Genomic DNA, 26,262 nt, shown 5'->3' with positions numbered 1-26,262 from the left:
TGTTTGACGTTCTATGTGAACCAGAACAAGAATAGCAAAGGAAAAGAAATTTCATAAAGGGTTAAAAACAAAAAAAACCCCTATAGTATACCTAATGCACAGAAAAGTCCCCTGTAGTTTCAAAACATACAAAACGACACCTCATATTTCGAACTAAATTATAAGTAACAGAATTTGTTAAACTTAATGAAAATAACGGTTTCGGCTGTTAAACTTACCGGATTCCGTTAAATTTACCATTAAATTTACCGGATTCCATTAAATTTAACGAATTCTGTTAGTTAACAATTTAATTCAAAAATGAAGTGTCGTTTTATATGTTTTGAAACCATGAAGGACTTTTCTGTGTATTAGATATACCACAGGGGACTTTTTATTTTTAACCCTTTCATAAATAATGAAGACAAAAAAGAGGGACAATTGTTTAAGGATGGAGTTTATTCCTACCACACTAAGGAAAGGATAAAGAACCATATTATTATTATTTAGAGTCCACCTACAAAACACATTTGAAAATTCCAACGTTCCTAAACGGTACACACAAACATAAAATCCCTTGTTTCAAGGAGATGGAGCATTTTTTAGTTTATTTTTATCGCTAAATCGTACCCTATTATGAGCGTGTTCTCAACTGATTCTAATTTTGTAAAAGTTGATTTTGTAGAATTGCTTCTTGAAAATCAGATCTTTTCAAAATAACTCTTGTTCACAAAAGTCATTTGAATAAATGCATAGATGTTCTCAAAAAAAGTTAAAAAGTTGATTTTGACAAAAAGATAACTATGTTACACTTATATGCTATATCAATGAATATTTGCGCTAATTAAATAATTTTTGATGTAATTAATAACTTTTCTTATGAAGATTAAATGGCAAATGAGAAAAACAAAGGACACATAAATGGTCATCTGAAGGTAGTTTAATAACTATATTAAAATTAGAAGAATAATTTTGTTTACATGAAAAAGTAGGCTAGAATCAAAATTGACATCAAGACGTGCTTTTGATTTTCCGCTTTTATGGGCCCAAAAGCCTTTCAAAAATCAAAAGTTAAAATCAAGTTTCTAAAATAGTTAAGAACAATAATGCCTGTTTATTACATGGAGGAATATGGTCAAACTTCCTAGATGCACCAAAAAATTGCCAGCCTTTGCTTTTTCTTTTTTGTTCCTGATAGAAATCTTCTCAGTTATGCACTATTTTGCATACTTCAGAAGGATAAGGACGTGCTCATCAGTTTAGGACGTTTATTCGCTAAATGTTGGTAAATTTTATGATAAAATGTTATGAGAGTTTTAAGTTTTGAGGGATGTGTCACATCTCTTTGTGGTATTTTTGATATTCAATCTTTGTTATTGTATTTCTCCATCAGTTACCCTAGTCTCTTTTTTATTTTATTCTTCTTTTTCAAATTGCAGAAACTCTCAGAAGATAAAAAAGTGTTGTAAAAAATAACCAAAACAATGTTAATTAAAACTAATAAAAATAAAGCTTGAGTCGTGCTCAATAGTACTGTTCTAAGAAACTATTTCAGAAAGTTGAAATGTTTCCCCAAAATTAAACAAGCCTTCTTTTTGTTATAAACTTGAAAGATCATCACTAACAAACGTTGTTATAAACGTTGTGTAAATTACACCTCAACCCCTATGGTTTAGCACTTTTCCTTGTAATTCTCTAATGGCTTCAAAAGTTATATATAATCCCCTCATGATTTGAACTAAAGTGTCAAAGTAATAGAATTTGCGTTCCATAATGGAATCAACTAAAAAATGTCAAAATTACCACTATGTAAAGTTAAAAATTATTTGATAACCACATGGGTGGTTATATATATATATATAAATTACCACTATGTAAAGTTAAAAATTATTTGATAACCACATGGGTGGTTATATATATATATATATATATATATATATATATATATATATATATATATAATTTAAAAATTATAAGGGGGTTGTATGGTAAACCACTAAATTATAAGGGGATTATGTGATAAAACACAAAATCACAAGAGGTTAAATTGTCATCCATATTAGGTTTTTAAATAGGGATAATCTTGATATTTCTCTAGGTTATGTTATAGATGATTATTTTCCTCATTTTTACACTTTAGTTCAAATTATTAGAGGGTTATGTATAATTTTTTAAATCACATGGGAAGTAACTTGTACTTGAACCTAAAAAACAAAAAAGAATATCAAAAGTAGACGAATATAGGAAAGTCATCTTAATGAATAGACTTAACGGCTGGATTGGAGATAATGCTAAAAACGAAAAAACAAATGAAGAGACCAAAAAAAAAAAAAAAAATTTTGGGTTATTATCACTTTACCCCCTTAAACTATATTACTACTGTCAGTTTATCCTCTAACGTTATTTTTTAGTCACTTTACCTCCATAAGTAATTTAACTCAACATGTTAAGAAATTTTAGACAAAAATTACTCTTTTATTTTATAGCATTACTACATTGTTATTATCACTTTATTCATTTAGATTATAGTGATACAATCACTTTAGCTCCTAACATTATTTTCTAGACATGTTACCTCATCGTTAGTCTAACTAGTATGGTCAAAAAATTTTAAATATATTTACCCTTTTTTATATAATTAAAAATAAAAAAGTTGGAATGATTTTTCTTCATTTTTGCACTTTAAGAGATCAAAAAACATAAAAAATAAAAGGATTTTCTCAAATTTCTTTTTTTCACATTTATTAATACTAGGAAAAGAAAAAGAGATAGGAAAGAAGGAGACAAAAAACATTAGATTTTACAAAAAAAAAAAGAAAATAAAGAAAAGTCTAACATTATCGTATTACTTTAAGGTTGTCGAGATTATGATTGGAATTTGGTGGTAAACAAAAAAGTGAAATAATTTTAAAATAATAAAAGTATTTAATTCTTTTTTATTTGTAATTTTTAAAAAAAGAATTGAGCTCACTCTCTCTCCCTCCCCCCCTCCCCTTCCTCCTCTCCATCTTTTTATTTTTTTTTAATATTAATAAGATTGCCAAGAAGAAAGAAATTAATATTTTGACTTTTTTTCTTTATACTAAAAAGGAAAAGAGTCACTTTAAATTTTTTATTATTTTTATTATGCAAAGAGGAGGATATTTTCTTCTAAAATTTTTTAACTTGCTAAATTGGTTTAATGGTAGGATAAATTGTTCAAAAAATAACTTTGGAGGTAAATTGATAATGAGACTATTTTATGGGGGTAAAGTGATAATAATTTTAAAGGTTAAACATGTCTTTTCACTTTAATTAACAAATTCCGTTAAGTTAGACCGTCAGTCTTAAGGGTAAAGTGATTAAAAGATAACGTTAAATGGAAAATTGATCGTAGCATCAAACGTTAATGGGATAAAGAGATAATAACCCTTTTTTCTTCCTAAATTGAATACAATAGCCGACAGTGAAGGAAACGGGTTAGCCTTGTCTCCCAAGTGAACTGCCTACGCTATTTGTCTCCCAAGTGAAATGTCCATTCCTGTCATTTAATAAACTCAAATCCTAATCACATCTGGAAAACGATTTCAAGATTTTATACTCCCTTTTATATCTAATTTCAGCCAGCCTCCAGTAAATTGCATACTAGCGTTCCCTTTTTTTTTTTTGCCCCCTAATTGTTCATAACCCTCCAGTGATTGTTTTTCACTTGCAAATTAATCTATAGGTCTAAATAATGGAGTCACCAATATGGTTGCCACCATTGACCGCTCACAATCAGTACGTTATATCCGTGAAAGCATCACAACCAGGGCAGGCTGAACGTGATGATCAAAAACTTGAATTTCCTCACTTTGCAATCCTAATCAAACTTTCTGTAATTTTCTTCTCAGACAATGTCAGTACAAATGAGAGGTGCATCGAAGGCCTGAATATGGAGAAATATTTCAGTATACCCTGTCATGAAGTAACCGCAGTGTCCGGGAGGGAAACCATATCATCTATGCTGTATGACATGAAAATCCCTTTTGAGTTCGATGGAGCGATCTGGAGAGAAAAGCTGTTAAACGAGGCAACAAGAGACGACAAATTGACCGACAACTCAGATTTTCTTGAAAGAATCTGGCTATTTCTTCTGTGCATGAAGGAACAGGCACATAATTCTGGCAAGAAGAAATTGCCGTTCAAGTTAGAGATAGAGAAGATGGTTACAATACCCGACCATGAACTCAAGGAGTGGAATGCTTATTATAAGGATAAGAGAAGTAATGATCCCAATTTTGAGAGGGAATTTCAGGAAGCAATTAGAAGACCAAGAACGGATGAAGAATTGATTTATGAAACGACTCTTCTATCTAGGGGAGCAACCAAATCGTCAATTCAAGCATTAGAGGTGGTAACCCTTGATGATGGTTTGAGTTCAAGAAGTTATTGTTGTATCTGTCTAGATGAGTCGAAGGTGGGAATACAAGAAAATCGACTGCCTTGCTCGCATATTTTCCATAGAGATTGTATTTCGAGGTGGTTGCTAACGAGTAATATGTGTCCCTTATGTAGGTCAATAATTGATTATTGTATTCACATCTCTTAAAAAACTTCAAATTGATTCAATCTCTTCAAATTCATGAAGATTTCTAATGCATGAATGCAGAACAACTTAATATTCCACTGCACTATATGGCCTCAAAATCAGTCTTCACAGAAAGAGTAATATACATGCTTACTAGTGATGAAACGTTATTTCCATTCGACATAGATATCGAAGGACGGCTATTTTTGCTTATGGTTTTGCATGTTGGATGAGGGAAAAATTAAGCAGTATCAATCCTGCAAGCTACAATATTCTGCCTTTTACATTAGAAATCAGAAAAGAAGTTAAAGTCCCACATAGCAAGCTCAAGGAATGGAATTCTTGGTATGATGACAAGAAGAAGAATGACCCCAATTTCGAGAAGGACTACAAAGAAGCAATTAGCAGGCCGCGAACGATTGAAGAATTGACGTACGAAAGAAGCACAAGGTTTAGAGCAACAAGTCCATCATGCATTAGAAAACTGGAGGTGGTGAGGCTAGAGGGTTGTAGTTCAAACAAGTCTTGTCCAATTTGCTTGGAAGACTTGGTTCTGGGATCAGAAGTCACTCGTTTGCATTGCTATCATGTCTTCCATGGAGATTGCATTCGCAAGTGGCTACAAGAGAGTCATATGTGCCCCTTGTGTCGTTCTGAATATCTTTGTGTTGAGTCCAGATTTATTAGCAGATATGATTGCAAAGTTTGTTTGTAAAATTCGCACACTTCAAATTAATTTCTGAAATTGTTGGACATGTACATAAGCTTGGATATGAAGATAGGGAAAGCGTCAGATACAATAGGTACCAATTGTTCAATAGCATGAACTATAAATGTCGAGCTAAAAATATGATACCCACAATGACAATGTAGAATTTCTCATAATGATAATTTTCTTTTTCATTGTTTTATGGAAATTAATTTCTTGCATGTCATTTATAGGTGAATCTTGAATCTTGATTACATGCTACTATGTCGAACCAAAGTTTTCCATACTTTATAATTTATTTTTTTTCAAGTGAGGCTTACATGAGAACAAGGAAAATTGGAGAGATTGGAGAAATTTTATCTTGAATCAATGACCTTTGAACAATGAAAAAGCTTCAAATTAGATTGTGGAGCTTACTAATTCCATATTAAATACAATCCAAATAAGATTGTATGTCCTTATATGTCTAATTGGTAATATTTCATTAGTCAAATGGTAAGTACGGATAAAATTTCTCAAGGGTTGAAAGTTCAGTTAGGGACTTATTAGTTAAGTTAGGTTTTTAGGACTAATATAGGATTGCAAATCTAATTTGAAAAATTGTCACAATAAGAATAATTTTTTGAAATATGTACAAATGGTTTTTAGGACTAAATTAATGTACATGTAACATTGGAGATGTTATAAATATGTAGATTTTGTACTAAAAATTAATTGCAGCAGCATTAATTGCTTCTTCAAACTCATGACACTTTCCTCTGCATGGGAGAAACAAAAGACAACAGTCGCCAAAACCACATTGGAGTAGGACTAAATATTTAAATGTCAAAGTATCTCTGCAAATTGCTGAATGTATACAAGGAGGAATGTTATAGCCGTTCCCCCTTAATAGACTCAGATAACTCAGAAGCAGAACGAATTAAACTGTCTGCTACCCCATTTGCATCTCTCTTTAAGTCTTAGCCCACTGAGTCTTGCATTGTTTGACTTGTTTGAGCAGCCTTTTAGCATCTGCAATCAAGTTTCCAATGTCAAAACAATTTTCTTTATCTTCAACCGAGGACTGAATACTTCCCAGTGCATCACCTTGTAATATAAGTGAATTGTTCTGGAACGTAGCCACAATATGAATGGTTTCTATTGCAGCAAATTAAGGCTTGCACAACCTCTAGACTTTGAACTCCAGAAAATAAACTCACCCTCGTAATTACGAACAACCACCCCCCCCCCCCCCCCGCTCGCTGCTCCCAAATTTGTAAAGGTTAATTCCACTTTGCACCTTTTAACTATATTCAAATTCCTACTTTGGTCTTTAAACTATAAAATGAGACTCTTTAGTCATTAAATTATAAAATTTGTCGCATTTTAATTCATAAAGCATACAATCTGTTCCACTTTAGTTTCTAAATTATAAAATCTATCTCATTTAAGTTCTCAAATTATAAAATCAGTCTCACTTTTACGGATTGAGGTGGGTGCCCACTCCACTGGAAGGAATGGTGTTTGGGGGAGGGGGGGGATTTGGATTGGGGAGCAAATGGGATATGGGATGGGGGAACATATCCCTACCACCCTGGCCTCAATTTTAATATAGTATAGCATCTATGTATATTTTTATATGTATAATATGGAGGGAAGGTTGGACCTTCCACTTACAAAAAAAAAAAAGTATAATATGAAATAAATGCTATGTTATTGTTATTATATAAATATATTTATATAAATTAAGTAATATGTTATGTTGTTATGATAAAGTGAGAATCCGTTTGGATTCAAGAGTTTTTTAAAAAACTGTTTTTGTCTTTCAAGTTTACAGCAATAAACTCTAAAAGTAACTCCAAAAACAACTAAAAAAAAATGACACATTTCAAATATATTTAAAAAAATAAAACCCCCCCTTTCTTCTTCACCTATCACCCACCACCACCACCACCAACTTTCATCACACACCACCACCTGCTGCCACCTTCCCCTCTTCTCTCCTCCCGTTGTGAGGACTCGCAAATTCCTTATATTTTTCTTAAAAATGCCCTTTTATTTGGAAATTATTCATTTATTATAACTCTACTACCCAATCATTCCACATTAAGTGCAAATGAATCTAGAAAGTAGGGTTTCACTTTTCGTTTTCAAGTTGGAACAAGTTAGGGTTTTCACGTGTATCCGTAGTGTAATTATCCGGTACGGAGCAAGGATCAAATTTGGTGTTTAAGAGTGACTTTTGGGTGAGAAATAATATGTGATTAGAAACAATGATAAAAAGTTAGTGAATAGGAAGTAAAAACCCTAATACGTGCGATTTAAGGAAAAACGGCGCAAACCGTCGGGTACCGCGCACTACCGATTGAACGCACCATTTGACCACCACTTTCTTACCATACAAGCTCATTAATGTTTGAGCAAAATATCCTCTCATTTTCCAGCTAGCTTTGACCGAATATTTGGGCTAAAAATGCAAGAAAGAAAAAGAAAATTTTGGTTGGTATTAGTGGTGACAAGTGTTACTCAACCATGGCTACTTAAACAAGCCAAAAGTCCAACCTTCTTATCCTTCATTTTGCTCCATTTCCCTCCATTTTTCTGCTGCTTGGCCGAGACAAGAGAGGAGAGAAAGAGAGCAAGAAACAAACTTCCTTCTTCTTGAGTTGAGCCATCCAAGTAAGGATTTAAAATTCTAAACCGATTAAAGAGTGAGTTGTGAGCTTGAGAAGCTACGGGAACCAAGAATTCTAAGAGAAGGTGAAGTATTACTCTTGCAAACTTCATTTGTTGAGGTATAAGGCTAAACCATGGCTTTGGTTCTTTTATTTTGGTTTAAGTTGTTGTATAATTTATGAGGTAGTTGGATTAGTAGTGATACAAGTTGTTATGATGATTTAAAGGTGACATATGGGAGTTAGGGTTTGAGGTATTTGCTGCCTATACTTGCTATATGGATGAGATATGTTGTATCTAAGCTTATATAAGTGGTTGTAGTGATGATTGGAGCAAGAAATCAAGAAAGTTTCATTGAATCCCAAAATTTCCAGATTTCTGGAAAATTTCAGTTCAGTTCTGTCCGGTTTTATTGCATCATGTTAGAAGCCGAATTAGGCTTGGAATAAAAAACAAAAGTTGTAGAGAATGATATTTTATAGGTGCCTACAAAATTTCAGCTTAATCGGAGCAACGTAGCCTATGAAAAGACCAAAATACCCTCGCTACCTTAGGATATTTCCAGTCATCCGTTTTGGACAGTTCATCCAATTGATTGTGTTTATTCACTATGATCCATGCTGATTTAGCCATTTTCCAAAACATGAAAGTTTTAGTACTCTGTCTTACTTTTAAACGCCTTCAAGAACACCTTAAACGGACTTTGGTAGCCTGAGATATGACCATTTAAATGTAGTACGGTTAATTAGCCGATTTGTTGGAACCTGGTTCGGTTAACTGAGAATTTGACTGGGTTACACTGGAAATTGGATCAAGTGATCTTCATGAAAATTGTAGGCCTTCGTCTTAGCTTCGAAATGGTATAGGTTGCATCTCAATCCGATAAGCATAGTATCGGTTGTGTCATTTCCGGAAAAACCCGTCAAATCTGTCTTTTGTTAAGTTTCATTTCCGCACTTGTTATTAACTTGAATTTTTGTCTTTGTATTGTCTTGAGCCTATTGGACGGCTATTGAAGTTAGATTATTGTGTGTGTACCTTTGGGTTTGAATGAGAAAGATAATGCAGCCAAAATGGCTGAAAAATTAGGTAAACACAAAGGGCATGCTGCCCAAATTTACGCTCAACACAAAGGGCATGCTGCCCAAATTTACGCTCGAGAACTAAAGAAATACACTTGCGACTTGGGTAAAGTTGATAAGTGAATATCACTTGAACCATCTAGGCCTTTTGGGTTATACGTTAGAACTTAGCCGAACTTGTATCCTTAGGAAAAATGGTAATAACCAAGGTAAATCCGTTTTCCTTGCACTTTCGACTCAAAAGTTATTTCCAAGTATACATGTTACAAAACTTTTCAGTTTGAAAAGCGAGCAACCGTTTCACGACTATTTTTCAAGTGAATTTCAATTTCTTGATTCTTGTTGAACGAAACGTTTAAGTTTCGAATCTTACTGGATTTTTCTAAATTTTTAAGCAACGTTTTATCGCAGATTTGGACTCCAAACCAGGAGTACCACCTGGACGAGATCATTAAAAGCACTATACTTGTTTTGGTGAGTGCTTTCAAATATCGAATTGCACTGAATACTTGTATTTGATACATGACCAATGTGGTTACATGTTATATACGTGAAATTTTAGGACAAGAGTGTACTTTATCGCACTTGCCCTAATCAAATTTGCTATTGTTCCATGATTTCACTTGAAATGCTATACTTGCATACAAATTTCATCTTGTCTGGAATTCCAAAAATCCTGAGACTAGTTAATCGAGTCGAGCCGGCAAGGGCCTGGTTGATTAGATAATGAACCCTGAGTAACTAGTAATGTCGAGTGGAGTGTATCTCCTCGACAAAACGGTATACTCGAGTATTACCACCCGTGTTTCGTGTGACGTGCAGACCCGGAAAAGGGGGTTGGATTGGTGGACGGAAACTGGCGTGAAGTGGGGTATTATTTCTGGACTAGTTATTACTTGAAAGTTGACAGAGTGTCAACTACTAATTGATCAAGCTGGGAAGGAGCCGAGACATGAGCCACTGTATCCTTACGTGTGAACAGGATCCATATATTTCTTGACTACTTGAAGTACTATCTCTTTGATTGAACTTGATTGCTCGCTATTTCACTATTACACTGTTATTACCTTGTTTCATATGGCCAATTTGATATTTGGAACTTCACTGAGTTTTGGCTCACTCCGTTAGTTTTGTTTTCCTTACAGGGGTACGAGCGAGACGTGAGACGTGTAAAGACTAGCGTAGTCTAGTTGTTTAACTTTTGACTTTTGACTTGTACTCGCGCTATTTCTCGAATAGAATGTTTGTATTAGGATTGTATATACTTTGAACCCGTTTGGGGTATATTAAGGATTTGTACCTTGATCTTACATCAATGTAAATTATAAGTTTGAACTGCGATGTTATCTATGGTCCATGAATGTATGCACGTGATACGAGTGAGTGAGTGAGTCCTGGCGAGAGTTGGGCAGGCGGTCCGCCGAACCCTTTGGTACGCCTTAGGGGAAGGTGGGGTCGTCACACCCTCTTATTTGGCCGCGACCAGATACTAGTCGCTATGGTGGTAAAGTTTTATAAAATTTTTCATTAAAATTTTAAATCTTAAAATATATTTTCAAAAACACCATTAGAAACGCTTAAAGTAAAAGTTTTTCACCTACATTACTATAATAAAATATTTCAAAAATACTTTCAAAAACAGCTAATCCAAACAATTATTAGATCTATATAAATATAAAATGTTAAATCAAGTAAAAAATCATAATGATGATGGGGCACGGCAGGGGTTAGAGGAGCAAAGGATGGGGCGACGGAGGAGGGAACTTTTGTAAAATAGGGTCGGGGTCAGGGGAAGTTTCCCCAACCCAAAAATCGCTTTGCTGCCATCCCTACACACTTCCGTCAATAAGTTTAGTTTACTTACATGTGACAGATTTTATATTTTAGATACTAAAGTATCTCATTTTAAAGTTTAGGAACCCAAGTAATAATCAGAAAAAGATGCAATGTAACGGGATCTTTAGATATAGCACCATCTAAATTTATTTTAAATTCACTTTCCCTTCCTATAGGGGAAATCAGGATATTATCGGTGTTCGAGAATTGTCACAAATCCTGAATCTAATAGCGAGAAGGACTTTAGGAAAACTTCTTTGGGCGCTAGGCCTACCCTAGCTAGTAGTATTAATCGCTTTTAATCAGTTTGCTTTTCATACAATTTTTCGGTGCTTTACTTTAATCAGGATCTTTGTCTATAGTCTGCCATCTTGTTGGTGCTGCGGTGCATTTTTAAAGCCAGTAGCAAGCTATTATTTGGTTAACTTAGGTTTAGGGTCCATTGGTAAATCTTGCTATGATTTATGGATTCGAATGCGGTATTTTAGCAGATCGTCTGCGGTATTAATGCATAGCGACACTCTAAGAGAAGATGTTTCGATTATTGCCCTAATTAACTGAGTTTTGGTTGGGTAAACTCTTGACATTTTCATGATTAATGGGTTTAATTGTAATTAGTATTTGAGGGCAAAATGCTCCAATGGCTCTCAAACTATTATAAAATTTAACTTTTGACCCTTTATAATGCTATTTTGATGATGGTTTGGTAGGCACTGGTGGATTCTAGCAACGACAAAGGCAACACCTACATTTCTATTCTTCTTTTTTCCTATTGTCTTTTTTTTTTTCATTTTTTCTAGTCTTTCTTTTATTGATTTTTCCTTTTTGAATTTGGATGGAATTTAAGAGGATAAGTTGAGATTGGAGGATTTTTGGAGGTTGGTTTTAGAGAAATGTTGAAAAGATGAAGATAGGCCACGGATTTTTGTGACTAAAGTTTAAGGGAAATGCAAAATGGGAAGTTGAGGTCTCTGGCTCGGGTGATTAAGGCTTTTATAATCGTTCTTTAAACTCATAGAAAAGTTCAAAACTTCGTCACCCTATTTGACAACCTTTTCCGTAGAAGGCAATTAATGTAGGTCAACATGGGAGTCCTCACAATTCTTGGCTCTTACGGAGTGGTAGACAGATAGATAGATTAGAAATATACATATAAATTATGATAGAATGGTTATTTTATTGTGGGCACACAGGATAACAAGTAGGTCCAGTGGTCGATCAGTAATGGATGAAAGTTTAAATTTAGGGCAAATTACATATAATCTCCTATAGTTTCATCTATTGCCATATGGCTTCTTGACATTTTAAAAGTTTAATTTACCCCCTTATGATTTTATGTAAAGTGGAAACTTGACGGAAAATAACCTATGTAACGTCATTAGTTGAAATACCAATAGTATCCTTACTTAAATACTAAATTAATCGACGGCTTAACCACTTTGTATAAAAGTAAAGGGAGATTATCTAGATAAATGCAAAAATCACAGGGGAATAAAGTAGATATTTATACAAATTATAGACGAGTTATATGGATATTAAAATTTTATCACATGCGCTTTTAAAGTGCGTTTGATATAAACGCCATAATTGATTGTGCATTTCGTCCATTTTGCACTTTACATAAAATTACAGAGGGATTGGATGACTATTTTAAAATCTTATGGGAGGTCATCTGACATTGTGTAAAATTACAAGAAGGTCACAAGTAATTTGCCCTTAAATTTATCTTACTAAAGTCTCTGCAATCTCGAGCAGATGATAATGTTTGAAATTTATAATGAACCTACCCCTATGTTTAAAAATAAAAAAGTGAAAGAAGATAAAGAGATTAGAGATAGATAATAATTTTAGAAACCTTCCCTAAAATTTTTGACAATTTCACTTGCCTTCCTTCAATTTTTGAAAATCTCACGTGCCTTTCCTAATATAAGATTGAGACCATATAAGGTGTGGCGAAATGACTATCGTATCCTTAGTATTTTGTGATATTAACTATACATGCCCTAAAAAATTGCTATTGGACTACATTTAGAGAAAAAAAGGATAGAAAATTGGCCAATTGTCTTTAAGAAATTGGCGCAAATTTCTCCTTCAAATTCAAATGAAACACTTTTTCAATAGTAGTTACGTACTATTAAAAAAATGTCCTATGTCATTTACTTTTTAAGTTTTTTTTTTTCTGGGTGTTATATTTATTTGAGTTACTTTGCAAATTTAGCTCTTGGCCAGTCTGATCATCTAAACTTTGTTAATGCATCTCTTACATATTTTTTAGCTTTACCTACAGGATTTTGCTTTTCGTTTGACAAGTTTTAATTCATTTAATAGTTTCTCAAAACAAATAGTTGCAACAATTAGTAGGGGCATTTTTGCCACAAATTACATTCTCTCTCCAACAATTATTTGTCTATTGAACCTTTCATTGATTTGGGCTTATATGTTGCATAAATCTTAAGTGAGGTTATACACATCTTTTGAGATTCTTTACACATCTCACTCGAGGTCAAGGCTTGCCAAACAGTCTTAATCATCAACAACGTTCATATTCTTCCCAGAGTCAATTCGTTTGAGGGGAATATATCTAATAGAATATATCTGCAACATTTCTTGCTTGCTTGATGCCTTGGGCCAAATTCAGCGGCAGACATTTCTCCTTTGCCAACGACCTCCCATCAATGCAAGGGGCGCATTATTAAGTTAACGACACCTGTTCTTTCACATGTCTTGCAGGCCTGCATCATACACAAATACACCTCTCTTCAACCCAATCAAATCCTGACTGATTCTTTACATATTTTTAGCACCATTTCAATAACAAGAACTACCTAATAACCCACAGCCACTAAACTACCAAAAAAGAGTTAGGCAATGGAAAACCCTTCTGAAAACACTAATCAAATCAGAAATCAAGGTCAAAGGAGCAGTGTTGTAGAAAAAGTGAAGAACAACTTAATTTTCAGATCAAAGTGGGCTGAGTTAAATGGTGCGATGGGGGATTTGGGCACTTACATTCCTATAATTTTGGCTTTGACACTAGCCAAGGACCTGAATCTTGGTACCACACTGATATTCACTGGTGTATACAACTTTGTCACAGGTGCAATCTATGGTGTCCCCATGCCAGTGCAGCCGATGAAGTCAATTGCAGCAGTGGCCATATCTGATGCAGATTTTAATATCCCAGAAGTTATGGCATCAGGAATTTGCACTGCAGGGATTTTACTTGTTCTTGGTGTAACAGGTTTGATGCAACTTGTGTATAAGCTTATCCCAATTTCAATCGTCAGAGGAATTCAGCTAGCACAAGGCCTGTCATTTGCTATGACTGCAGTGAAGTACATAAGAAAAGTACAAAACTTTTCTAAGTCAAAGTCTGGTTCAGACAGGCATTGGTTAGGCTTAGATGGATTGCTCTTGGCTATTATTTGTGCTTGTTTCATTATAGTTGTCAACGGTGCTGGCGATGACAATGAGTATGCAGCAGAAACTGAGAGCGGTGCCAATGATGCCAGTGGATCAGGAAACAACAGAAGAAAAAGGTTGCAAAAAATCATAACTTCTCTGCCTTCTGCTTTCATCATCTTTTTGTTAGGTGTGGTTTTGGCAATTATTAGAGGGCCTAAAGCAGTCAAAGGATTTAAATTTGGACCATCTCCTATTGAAGTTGTGAAAATGTCTAAGCATGCATGGAAGGAAGGATTCATTAAGGGCACAATTCCTCAACTTCCACTATCAATTCTAAATTCAGTGATTGCTGTCTGTAAGTTGTCGACTGATCTTTTTCCAGAGAAGGACATCTCAGCCACGTCTGTTTCAATTACTGTTGGAATGATGAACTTAATAGGATGTTGGTTTGGAGCCATGCCATGCTGCCACGGTGCAGGAGGGCTAGCTGGACAGTATAAATTCGGTGGGCGGAGTGGTGGATGTGTGGCCCTCCTTGGTTTAGCCAAGTTGGTTTTGGGTTTAGTTTTAGGTAGCTCTCTAGTGAAGATTTTGGACCAATTTCCTGTTGGTGTCCTAGGGGTTCTGTTATTGTTTGCAGGGATTGAACTTGCTATTTGCTCAAGGGACATGAACTCGAAGGAAGATGCATTTGTCATGCTGATTTGCACTGCTGTTTCACTGGTAGGCTCTAGTGCAGCACTAGGTTTCCTGTGTGGAATTGTTGTTTATTTGCTTCTCAGGCTAAGAAAACTGTATGGTGGTCAGTCTTCTTCTGCAATTTGCTTTCATGGTAACCCATAATTGAGGTCTCAATGCAAAATCCTGGAAAGCTTTTCAAGCTTCGCCTTAGTGAACTGATTAAAAGATCTGTGATCTTAATGCACACCTTTTTTTTTGTAATGTTTAACATTTCCACCTTGCTTGATGCGCTATGTGAATCATAACAAGAATAGTAAAAGGAAAATATACTTTCTTCTTGATCAGGAATGGGGAAGAACAAAAGGAGGGACAATTTTGAAAGGATGGAGTTCATTCCTTTCTCGGTGAATGAAAAGATAAAGAAGAACCATTAAATTATTGTTTATTACATAAAGCAGTATGATCAAACTCCCCATGTTGGATGCACCACAGAATTGCAAGACAGTTCTAAGTTTTGCAGGCGTCTCCACAGCCCCCAAAGCATTTCTCCCTTGCAGAAGCTGCCGATGAAGACAAACAGACAGAAAGAAACGTGTTAGAAAGCAAAGAAAGAAAAAGAAAAAGAGTGGTCACCCTTCACCAATTCTTGCATTGTTAATTGCCTTGAATTCAGCCAAAATATTGCAAGTAAGCCTTAGATGATTTTCCTCAAAGTTTGACGGAAAAACTCTCAGGCAGACACAAATACACCCACACACGCACACACACAGAGCAGAGAGTGCTTAATTTGATATTACCATCTTTTATTTGGAGGCAACGTTGTGCTGAACAACCAACATGGCAATAGTAAAGCTGGCTTTCCAGAGCAGACTGAGGAAAGCAGCTGGCCAGGCAATTGAAATAACACGGATACCTCTCTACTATTGGTCTGCTACTAAGCAGAAAGCACACATTGTAACATCCTCCCCAACAAGCATATGTGCTTTGTCCTGTGGCATTTTGAGCTAACATCATTGACACATAAACTGTGATCATCAATCCCCAAACCCTGATGCTCCTCCCCATTTCAGAGTTCAGACCTCTTTTTCCCTCTCCTTGGAAACAGTGCAATAAACACCTTGCAAGTTGATGTGTTCTGACATGTTTCGGGGAAAAAGGACTATCTATAGGTCAAATGGCCAACTAACTTGGCGCTTTTCAGTCCAATGTATTTAATGTATGGTTCGTGCAGATAACTTTTCTTTCCTAAGAATTACTACTCCCTCCGTCCCGTTTAATTAGTCTTGATTTTTTTTTCACACAGATTAAGAAAGTATAATTAATTTGGTTGGAAACATAAATTTAGATTAATAATTTCCTAAAATACCCTTATGCTAATAACGAAGAGTGCATTGGAAAAGCTCAATGTATTCAATGTAATGGGTTAGTATTTAATAACAATGTATTAATAACAAGATATTTAATAAGGGTATTGTAGACAATTTGAAAGATCATTACCTTTCTTAATGGGAAAGTGGACTATAATTTGGGACAGATCAAAAAGGAAAACAAGACTATCAAAGTGGGACGGAGGGAGTAGTACTTTCCACCTCTGATCAGCACCAGAGGGTTTATCACTTGCTGATCCATACAAAACAAAAGAGTTAGTTGTAATTACTAAATGCTAAACATGATTTCCTGTTTAAGTATCAATCAGACGTACGTTACAAAGACTTTTCTTCATCAGGTAGGTAGGTATAGTTCAATTGTCCACGCAATCAGTAATAACATATGTCCACCAATCACTGCTTCCTTTCACAATTTTTGCTAGTAGGAAATAGTAGTTTTTAAGAGCTAAGAAGATATGCATCTACAGCAAAATTTTTCATAAACACCCCGATCTAAAGGGAGCTAAGAATATCAGTTGTTTTTCAATTGATGTTCCAAAGATGTGCTGTGCTTCAAAGCCAAAAGTAGCGTCCATTGCTAAATGTGAACTGTAAAAAATTGAAACAAAAAAAACCAAGAAGAAGAAGAATTGTGAGGAAACATGATTGCATCCCCACCATTAAGCCATCAATCATTGCACCAAAATTTCTCAACTCCAAATAATGTTCATATCAGTGAAACAGTAACTGTCCTTTATGGCAGTACTCGTTTTTCCAGAGCCATCCCTGCATTAAATTTTTGCCGACATTGGTTCCTGCATGAAAATGTACAGTCTATTGTCGTGACCTGTCACCCTGATTGCTTAGGAAGGTAACTAATGAGATGCATATCATCTTCCAACTATGCCATTTTCTTCTCTCTTTATTAATTGCCGAGTTGATAAGGTTGTGCTTCAATTTGTAAGAAAGCAGATTTCAGGGTATAGACATAGACAATAAAAATAAAAAGCAATTGATTTGATGAAAACATGTTGCCAATATCCTTTTGTAACTGATGAAATGCAATATTTAAGGCAATTATACACAACATAAGAGACAAATGAAGTAAAATCAAGCAGTTTGACACTTCAGTTCACTGGGTTGAAAACACAGAAAACAAGAAGTCAAGGATCCATTGAAAAGGTCGAGAACTTGATATGCTCAAAAGTATTTAAGGGAGTATGAGTAGGAAAGCAATACCCAAAATTAGTTTGACTTTTCAGAGGCTGAATACAGTTAGTTTGTCGGATTTAAAGCCATATCAATGTGCCAATGTCCACATTATTGGATATAAGTTGTGAGTGATTCAACCCCTTATTTTCAACACATGACATATTTTAGCTTTGACATTTTTGTCTTGAACAGAAAACAGTTTAGTATGATATGATGTAGTACCAACACTCAAGCTCATATGTCATAACATTATGAATGCCCCAAATTTGGTTGGTTATGGATGCATAAACCATAAACAATTTTCTTCGTTTCCTGGTTGCTAACCATGCTAAAATGCCTCATTAGGCCCCTTTCAAACCTACTGATCAGTCCAACTTCATTGGCTGATTTTTGTGGGTACAGCATCAGTAATGAGGGTTAGACAAAAGTAGCAGTGGTATTTAATTTGTCACATTATAGCAGACCTTTTTTCTTAGATTAGGTGGATCGGGTTTACACTTTACACTTCTGCAGATGTGACCCAATACGCTAAAGGTGCCATTGCGCGTTGGTCCGAACAAATATTTTTTGCTTCCAGCACGTCAATTTGTGAAGTGTACATGATTGTTTTGGTGAAAGAACGAATTGGTTAGACCAATGTTTCATTGGGACTCTTTTCCTGACATCTATATATGCAGAGAAGGTGAAAAAATATGCACGCAAAGGCATATTGAGACATCAGGAAAATGCCAGTTTCCGTCCCCAAATTTTAGGCCATGAACATATTTCGTTCTCAAATTTTTGGCAAAATATATTTAATAGCTAAACTATCAATTTTTGAGTAATTTCATCCTCAAATAAGAATTTAATCAATTTGAATAGAAATTAGACATTTGATGAGCATGACCCCATTAAATAAAAAGTTTTGTACGATTTAAAATCAGCAAAATAGAATGACTATCTTCACTCTCTTGACTCCAATACCTTTCTTCCCAACTTCAATTTTCCGGTCAAATTCATTCATTTCCCATTTGAGGATAAAATTGATCAAAAATTGATAGTTCAATTACTAAATGTGTTGTACCAGAAAATTTGAGAACGAAATATGTACGTAGGTCAAAGCTCAGGAATGAAAACTGTTATTTTCCCTTGAGACAACTAAGGCAGCAGCTCAAGCGACCAGAAAACTCGAGACAATGGGATAAGGATGGTAATGGTATTATGCCAGGTTACAAAAATCAGTGTATTAAAAGAATTTCTTGTAGACAATAAACTGAACAAGTGAATAAATACAATGTAATTGAGACTTCACATAAAATAGACATTACCCTCTACCTTTCTTTTCTTTTTCTATAATCTCAAATAATATATATATTTTTTTATGAATTTTGCAAGTATGGTGGTCTTTGGACCTATTCCCAGCTACAGATGTCACTATTTTCAAGTTTCTGACTTCTAATTTGTATACACAGCACATGAGAGCATGTACTACACAGATTTCTAGTAATACTTTGAGAGTACTCCTTTGTATATGCATCCCCATAAAGGTACAAGGACATTCACAACGCATAGATGGCTCACTTAAAATTTAGCTCATTCCAGCAGCGAGCGACCAAAATTCTTCAGATGTAATGGGGTCAGAAATCAGAAAAGAAGAACCATATTGTGCTACATTCAACTATGTGTACTTGTCTGCAGCTATCCAAATGGATTTCCTCCTGTCAACGAGTAGGATTGTGGTGTAGCTGATGAGGGGTTTACGCCATGTGATTGTTGAATGGGGTTAAGAGAAGAAAAGGCAGTATCATCGTTCATCCCACTTGACTGTTTAATAGGGTTAAGAGAGGCAAAGGCAGCATCATTGACATGGAAGGTATTAGCTCCTTGCGGTCTGCATACATCAGAGTAAGATGTTACTTTAGTCCTTATTTTAATATTTTCCATTGGATCAATTGACTACAGAGTAGTTCGCATTCAAGCAAGCATAGAGCCTAAGGGCTTTCTCTATTTGTCTTTACCTCGTTCAACCAGGTAGAGATATCCATAATATGATGTTATAAGAAGCCAAAGCAAAGACTTTACCTGGAAGGAAGTATATTATTTGCTATCTGTTGCCCCATGTATACTCCTGAAAGTGTTGCCATAGGTCAAGATGACAATATGTTACAAATAACACACAAACAAACAGATATTCTAAGAGAGATAAGTGAATCCTTTCATATAACCTGGAGGCCTCATAATTCCATAAGGAGGTCCGTGTGTTTGCGTTGCCGATGAATATGGCACTACTTGAGGCTGTAACCCTTGCGAAGTTGACATATTTGGCATCTGTCCTTGCAAAGGTGACATTGAAGGAAGCTAAACAAAGAGAGATGATACTTCATGGTTAGCAAATTCAAAAAATGCCTGATCTAGAAACCTGAAATGAAACACAACCATGCAAATGTAAGCAAGAATATACCGAGGAAGATAAAAACAACTACAAGTGTCTTTCTGTGAGTTTTTCCACAACTCAGGTTCATCCGAACTCACATCAACTAAATTTGCAGGCATGCATGATACAGGTCTGTCAAGCCAGTAAATGTTAATCACCATATTCCATTTTGGAGTGACAATTTAGAACGGAGTTGTGATAAGAGGTAGCTAGGAAGAGTATCATACTTAATTATAAAAGGATTTGACCTATTCTACTGGCAGTTGCCAGTTGCAATACCAATTTTCTCATTTTCATTAAAACCTCAAAAAAATAACAAACTGCCCTAATCTACTCCTTTGTTAAAGTTGTAAGTTAAACTTTACTTCATTTATAACTTGTGCTAAATTAACTTCTAGAATGGCACACGTGTAGAGTGTGCATGAATGGCTAGTACATATTGAAACAAAAATTTATCTTCCTGAGAAAATTATAGACAATAATTTTAATTATATGCTAAAATGCCTGTTGGTCCTTTTCTGGCCTTGGGAAGGGAATGAGGTTGGTGGGGTTTTTTTTGTTGGGGGGGGGGGGTGGAAGGGGAAGAAAATAAATGAGATGATCTGTGCCTACCATGGTGCCTTGAGCTAAGGGACCATCATCACCAATATCAAATGGGTTCCTTGATTTAACCGAATCTTGGTGAGCTCCCATGGACTGTACCCAGAGAGAGAGAGAGAACAAAAAAATTGAGTTAATTAAAAGAACTAGTAATTTGTTTAGTTGCTGTTATCTTAAATTTTTAGAGGGTGTTATGCTACCATTGCAGTAACATGGTACTGAGTGCCATATCCCATTCCATAAGGGGAAGTGGATTGCCAGCCTGGAACTGCAGCAGCAAATGATGAATAGCTTGATGTAAAAAGGTCCTGCATGGTACAGTCTATAATTAGATGAAATTAGTGAGAATTGCATAAAAAATCAAAATGTTCCACTATGCTCATACCGCTGGAAGTTCTTTTCTTCCACTGAGTAATTCATTTCCCAAACTAGTATCATTAGCTGCCTGTGGGACAACTTGTGTTGCTTGTCCAAATGATGTATTGGTTGGTTGCACTTTAGCATGCTCAGGTTCTGAAGTCAAGGACTGTAGGCCAGCATAGAGTAGAATCAGCTACTGCTCCTTGGTTGGACAAATTAAAGCAAGACAGAGGAGAATACAAAATTTTGCAGTTCAACTGTTGCATCTGAGTACCTAAACCAGACTTGAACGAATGATCTCCTAAGGACAGCTTGAGGCCAAATCAACTTCTTACCTCATTGTTTGCAGCTTCAAGAGAAGCAGTAGCCTTCTGAGCAGTAAAGTTACTATTTACTGGAGGGGCTCCAAATGGCTCACTTTGCTGCAAAGCTGGCAGCGTTGGGGCATCAGCAAGCTTATCCTTAGAGTCACTGCTATTACCAGGGCATGGTGCAGCATTTTCAATGTGTGAAGCAGTAGTAATTGCAACATTGTTCGTAACTGTACCCACATCAGGATTAGATGAACCTACAATAGCAGCTGGATTGTCACCACCAGGAGACATTTCAGGCATGCTACCTGCAGGATGTGCCAGTCCAAACAATAGCAGTTCAAGTGAATTAGCATTTGGAGCATTAGAGGCCTTCTCATTTGCAGAAGACATGGCAGCACTCTTGCTACCATCACCAACAGGAACTGTTTGTTGAGTCTGCACTACTGCTGTTGTTGCAGAAGGCTCAAGGTTAGCATCAAAATCTATCAAGCTGTTAAGAGTATTCACTTTCTTGTTTTCCTCTTCCTTTTTATCAACAGAGCCTGGAATTGTGTAGCTTCCTGCTGTCTGTTATGGGAATATTGAAAGATTAAAAGTCGAGCATGTGTAGAGAAGGTGTTCAAGGATCCCAAAAGCAAGAGGTTGCTCAAGAATCATCACTTTAGTCATACCTTAAGCCACATTAAAAGTCATTGGATGAGATATCTGTCCTTTCTTGCAATCAAAATGGAGCCATTCCAGAAAAACTAAATAAATAAGCTATGCGCATTTTACAATTCAATAAAGAAAAGTGATCTGTTGCGGTTTGATTTCTGAAAACTTTTCAAAAGTGAAGAGAAGAATGGTCTATCCTATGTACCTTTCATGTTCAGCAAGTTGTGTTTCATGTTTGTCACTATTTTTTCTATCTGACATGGAGCTGTACATACACTGGCCAAATTCAAAATTTGAAGCGAGAAATCATTCCAGTTCAATGTTTCAATTTCTATAGATGCTGATGTTGTGTTTCCGTAGGAAAAAAGTTATTGAGAAAAAAAATACAAGTCCATCTTTACCTAGGGCATGATAAAGTGCAGCATCATGAATGTTCAAATTAATATTAATAACTATCCTTTTACAGCACTGACTTTCTCAGCTGAAGAAGCATCAGATGAAGTATAGCTTAGTCAACAACCACACTGACATCAAGGAGCAAGTAATACGTGTTTAACATGTGAAAGGAATTTAATATTTGTTGCATGACCAGAATCAGGAATTTAACTAACCTGAACATGGCCAGAGCCATCAACAGCATTTGCTTTAGGAGATTCTCCCACTTTTAGAGGAGGAATTTTGTCATCTAAAATGTCATTTAGTGGACGTATTGCGGGCTCTTTGGAAATATCTCTGCTCTTTTGTGAAATTGGTGAGCTGCTTCTAGCCCTGGACTCTGTATCTGAGTATCTGTGAGTCAAAACTTTCCTTACAGATCCATATCCATTTTCCCGGAACCTATCATCAACTATTTCAAATCGAGGTGCCCGGCTATTCTGACTTCCAGACTTCAGCATTTCTTGTTTGTATCGAGGGCTATTTCTTGCATCAATGTGATTTTTCAAATTTCTGCCATCGTTTCTACTTAGAAAAGAATGTTCAAATGAGTGCCGCTCAAAGAAATCATCTCTCCGAGCATCATCCGTATGAAAAAATTCTTCTCTAGCACCACGACGGGATGTTTCAAAAGAATGCCGCTCTTGGAGGTCCTCCTTTGCACTCTTTAGCATATACAGAAGCATGTCAGTTGAGATCTACCTGGCCTAGGTTCATTTTGACAGAAACTCAATGCATTTGGTTGCCGATAAGACAAATAGGAGCAAATAACTACTACAAAGTACATATTCAGATCAGTTATATTTTAAACAGTGAGATTATTAAAACTGCTGAAGATAATAAAAGATGATTTAATGGCCGTATGATTATACATTCAGAGAGACTTACCGCTTTAACCATTGAAAGCTTGTCATTACGCCTAACACCAGCATATTTTCTGTCTATGTAGACGTGCTTGATGAAATCACGAAGTCTATGAAGATTACTGGAAACAAAAAGAATATCTCATCAGACAGAAAGAGTCCCTATGATGCCTCTATCCTAGTGTGGAAGCAAATAGATTTACCTCCCGTCAGGAAAATAATTTCTATGCGGATCCCATTCTTTAAGATAAATCTGCCTTGCTCGCTGTGACATTGTCCATTAGGTTAGTCATTATATAAAGTTCAGTTAATTTCGACTGAAGAAAACAAAAGTAGGTTTAAACTGATATGCGAGCAGACCTCATTACCCCCTGCCTGAAGAGCATCTACTTCTTCTGCAGAAAATTTAGCCATTGACACAGATTTTACTCGATGTGTGAATTCTCGACTGAAAGTTTTGAAGAAAAATCAGTCAGCCTGCGCTTTTCATATGACTGAATTTCAATAATATCATTAAATTAGCCTTTTCTTTTTTGTTGTTTACAACATTATTAACTTTATGCTGAATCTCTGAAAGTTCACCTAATGTCACAAATTCAACAAATATCAGAATAGAACTGCAAAAGGCATAATTTTCACTTACTGTACACCACTGCAGTTTGTGCAAATGAATGTCAAGAAGGTTGTGCATACATATTGAGGCCCCTGCTTGATAGAAATTTGTATCATTACCAAGTTATGATCAAACTGCTGCTATGAAGGAGCTCGAAAGCCCCTCTACCACGAAGAAAAGAAACAGAAGTGCAGATATAGACTTCTGCAATCGACTCTCTTAGATTCTATTAAAAAAGAAAGGATGCAGACTGAAAGTCTAGAACTAGATGCACACAACATCATAAAAGATAGTGGTTTTCTTCTTATCCGGTCATTACTTTTCGGGAAAAAGAACAATCCCGGCATTATTTCCTAAAATCCATTAGGATCTTGAAGAGTTATTTGAGTTTCTCTGCTTTGCCTTTGATTAATTTGACCACAAAATAAGGTAGCAGTCAAAGATGGTTTAAAAATTCAATCTTCATAGCGGACATATTTTGTAAATATTTAAAACTTGTAACAGCCTAGGGAATTAACATATCTTTTGGCAAACATCTTAGAATCTTCACTACTAAATCAACAAGTACAAAGACCCTGAATAGACAAGCTTATTAGGGGAGAGAATCGAAGGCTTTACAGTTTACGTTTACTAAAATCCTAGTATCATCAGTTCATCATCAGAATACAATGGATGAAGCCAGGTTGAGAGATTGCAAAAAGATTTAATACTTGAAGGGCTGTTTAAAATTTTTTTTCCCCAGTAAAACCATTGCAATCATATTCAACAATTTGACACCGTCACTTTCATAATATACCTTCTTTGCAAGGTAATATTCCCTATTAACTTATAAAGCTTAAACCGTTAGCAGTTTTTCAGATCTTCATATCATAGGTAAAGATGACAATGATACAACAAGGTCAAAAAAAACTGCTTACCAAACTGTTGCAGTTGATACATCTCTTATTTTCTGGAAGCTTAAGAAGACCACGAATGATCTTCTCAATTCTCTCTTCTTCCTTTACTTTTCCTTTGAGCATCTTTTACCACTTCTGTTCCTCTTTTTTCTCTACAAAAATCATGACAAAAAAAAAACAAATCTTTTAAACATTCTTGAACTCTATATCCTCAATCTCGAAATCTACAGCTAAGAGAAGTGTTCAGCAACATCCTATGAGCATATCCCATGTCTTGCAATAATAGGAAAAACCTGACAAGCGGAAAATTAATGAGATTCTTGTCCATTGATCCGTGACTCTAATTATCAAATCCCTAGTCAAACATAATTACCTTTTTTTTTTTTTCTCTTTTGCTAAGTCTTTTCGCATACCATTTTGAGCTTCTTGTGTTTGTGGTGTTCTGAGATTAACCGACACCCTTTCTTGATGGGATGAATCTACAATGGAAGGTTATTTTCTTCAAGAATTTGGGCAAATAACGAATGGCATTTCCCCCCTGGTTGTGGGACTTTGCTCAGCTGGTGTGTGCCTCTGAAAGAGGGAGAGGAGAAGCGGGAGTTAGGAGAGGTGAGGAGGGAATTTTGGCGGTTTAGACGGTTTAGTGACCGTTGCTTTTTCTTGTTTTTCTGTATTTCTTACGTAAACACAACAATAGACAGATTTTATTTATTGATTTATATTTTGAGGATAAGCAATATACAGTTTTTTTTTTTTTAATGAAGAATCAACATCTATAATCAAGATGAGGTAAATGATTCAATATAGAATAAATATAACTTATCTTCTTTTTCAAAAGAAAAAGAAAATAAAGGATTATGGAAAGGACAATGAGATAACAATAATCAAACTCTTGCTCAAATGTAAGGAACAAAACTTATGCGAGCTTTTTTGTTTCATGAATTGCATATGGAAGGAGTGTACCATTTGTACAAATTTATTTGTTTGCATCATAAATACATTTGAGAGAACTGCACAAATAGTCTCTCACATATTGCAAATGTAAAAATTTAGTCCCTCAGATCAAAATGATCACTTTTAGTCCTTAGAAAATAAAAAATGATCAATTTAAATTCCGTTTCACTTTTTCGAACGATTTTGCCCGGAATATCTCACGTGCACATCACGTGCCCAACTTTTAAAGGGTAAAAAGGCCAAACCATTTGTCTGTTGACCAAAATGTAAGGGACGAATGGTTTCCAAAATTCATCTTTTCCTTCATTTCAACCAAACCCAAAATCTAAGCTTCATCTCCATGGCAGAACCACCAACTTGTAAATGCGGTATACCAACGAGAGTGAAAACGTCGTGGACAACTGAAAATCCAGGAAAGATGTTCTATGGTTGCACTTACTACGAAATAAGTGTGCCTGATTTCTATTGCTTTTTTATTTCAAAAAATGTGAAATTTGAAGAGGTAATTTTGAACAGCATATTAGTGGTGGCGGCTGTGGCTATTTCAAGTAGCATGATACAAACAGTTGCGAGAGGTGCGATAAATTAATGAGACACACAAGAAGATTGACGAAGAGATTAAGAGAATTGGAGGCAAAGGTGGAAGAAACAAGACGCAAAGAGAAAATGATGAAATTGTTGCTGT

The 26,262-nt window shown here is 35.4% G+C and overlaps 2 protein-coding genes and 2 long non-coding RNA genes across 6 annotated transcripts; 2 read left to right on the top strand and 2 right to left on the bottom strand.

Annotated features, from left to right (window-relative positions):
• The first annotated feature begins 13,376 nt into the window (after positions 1–13,376).
• On the top strand, positions 13,377–15,140 carry LOC113705270 (molybdate transporter 1-like). Of its 2 annotated transcripts, XM_027227070.2 has the most exons (2): positions 13,377–13,793; positions 13,908–15,140. In XM_027227070.2, the coding sequence occupies exons 1-2, from the start codon at positions 13,679–13,681 to the stop codon at positions 15,056–15,058; spliced, it is 1,266 nt and encodes a 421-aa protein (XP_027082871.1). In that variant the 5' UTR covers positions 13,377–13,678; the 3' UTR covers positions 15,059–15,140. The 2 variants fall into 2 exon arrangements, with proteins under 2 accessions (XP_027082871.1, XP_027082870.1); XM_027227069.2 differs by having other exon boundaries at positions 13,378–15,140.
• A 70-nt stretch (positions 15,141–15,210) lies between these two features.
• LOC113705273 (uncharacterized) lies at positions 15,211–16,116 on the bottom strand. The gene is made up of 2 exons (XR_011820738.1): positions 15,694–16,116; positions 15,211–15,456 (listed from the first exon to the last, which is right to left on the bottom strand). It is a non-coding gene; the product is annotated as an uncharacterized lncRNA (long non-coding RNA).
• A 2,835-nt stretch (positions 16,117–18,951) lies between these two features.
• On the bottom strand, positions 18,952–25,291 carry LOC113706470 (uncharacterized). Of its 2 annotated transcripts, none has more exons than XM_027228377.2 (14): positions 24,997–25,291; positions 24,645–24,916; positions 23,758–23,819; positions 23,475–23,562; positions 23,318–23,379; positions 23,140–23,236; positions 22,428–22,916; positions 21,184–21,729; positions 20,874–21,014; positions 20,689–20,796; positions 20,501–20,584; positions 19,680–19,812; positions 19,537–19,582; positions 18,952–19,345 (listed from the first exon to the last, which is right to left on the bottom strand). In XM_027228377.2, exons 2-14 carry the CDS (start codon positions 24,744–24,746, stop codon positions 19,153–19,155), a joined length of 2,151 nt encoding a protein of 716 aa, XP_027084178.1. In that variant the 5' UTR covers positions 24,747–24,916; positions 24,997–25,291; the 3' UTR covers positions 18,952–19,152. The 2 variants fall into 2 exon arrangements, with proteins under 2 accessions (XP_027084178.1, XP_071918399.1); XM_072062298.1 differs by having other exon boundaries at positions 24,645–24,775.
• LOC140013188 (uncharacterized) lies at positions 19,247–22,136 on the top strand. The gene is made up of 2 exons (XR_011820254.1): positions 19,247–19,359; positions 20,990–22,136. It is a non-coding gene; the product is annotated as an uncharacterized lncRNA (long non-coding RNA).
• Positions 25,292–26,262: the final 971 nt, after the last annotated feature.

The sequence above is a fragment of the Coffea arabica genome, chromosome 8c (genome assembly GCF_036785885.1).
Source record: "Coffea arabica cultivar ET-39 chromosome 8c, Coffea Arabica ET-39 HiFi, whole genome shotgun sequence".
Taxonomy (NCBI): Eukaryota; Viridiplantae; Streptophyta; class Magnoliopsida; order Gentianales; family Rubiaceae; genus Coffea; species Coffea arabica.
This window is presented reverse-complemented; position numbering and strand designations above follow the sequence as displayed.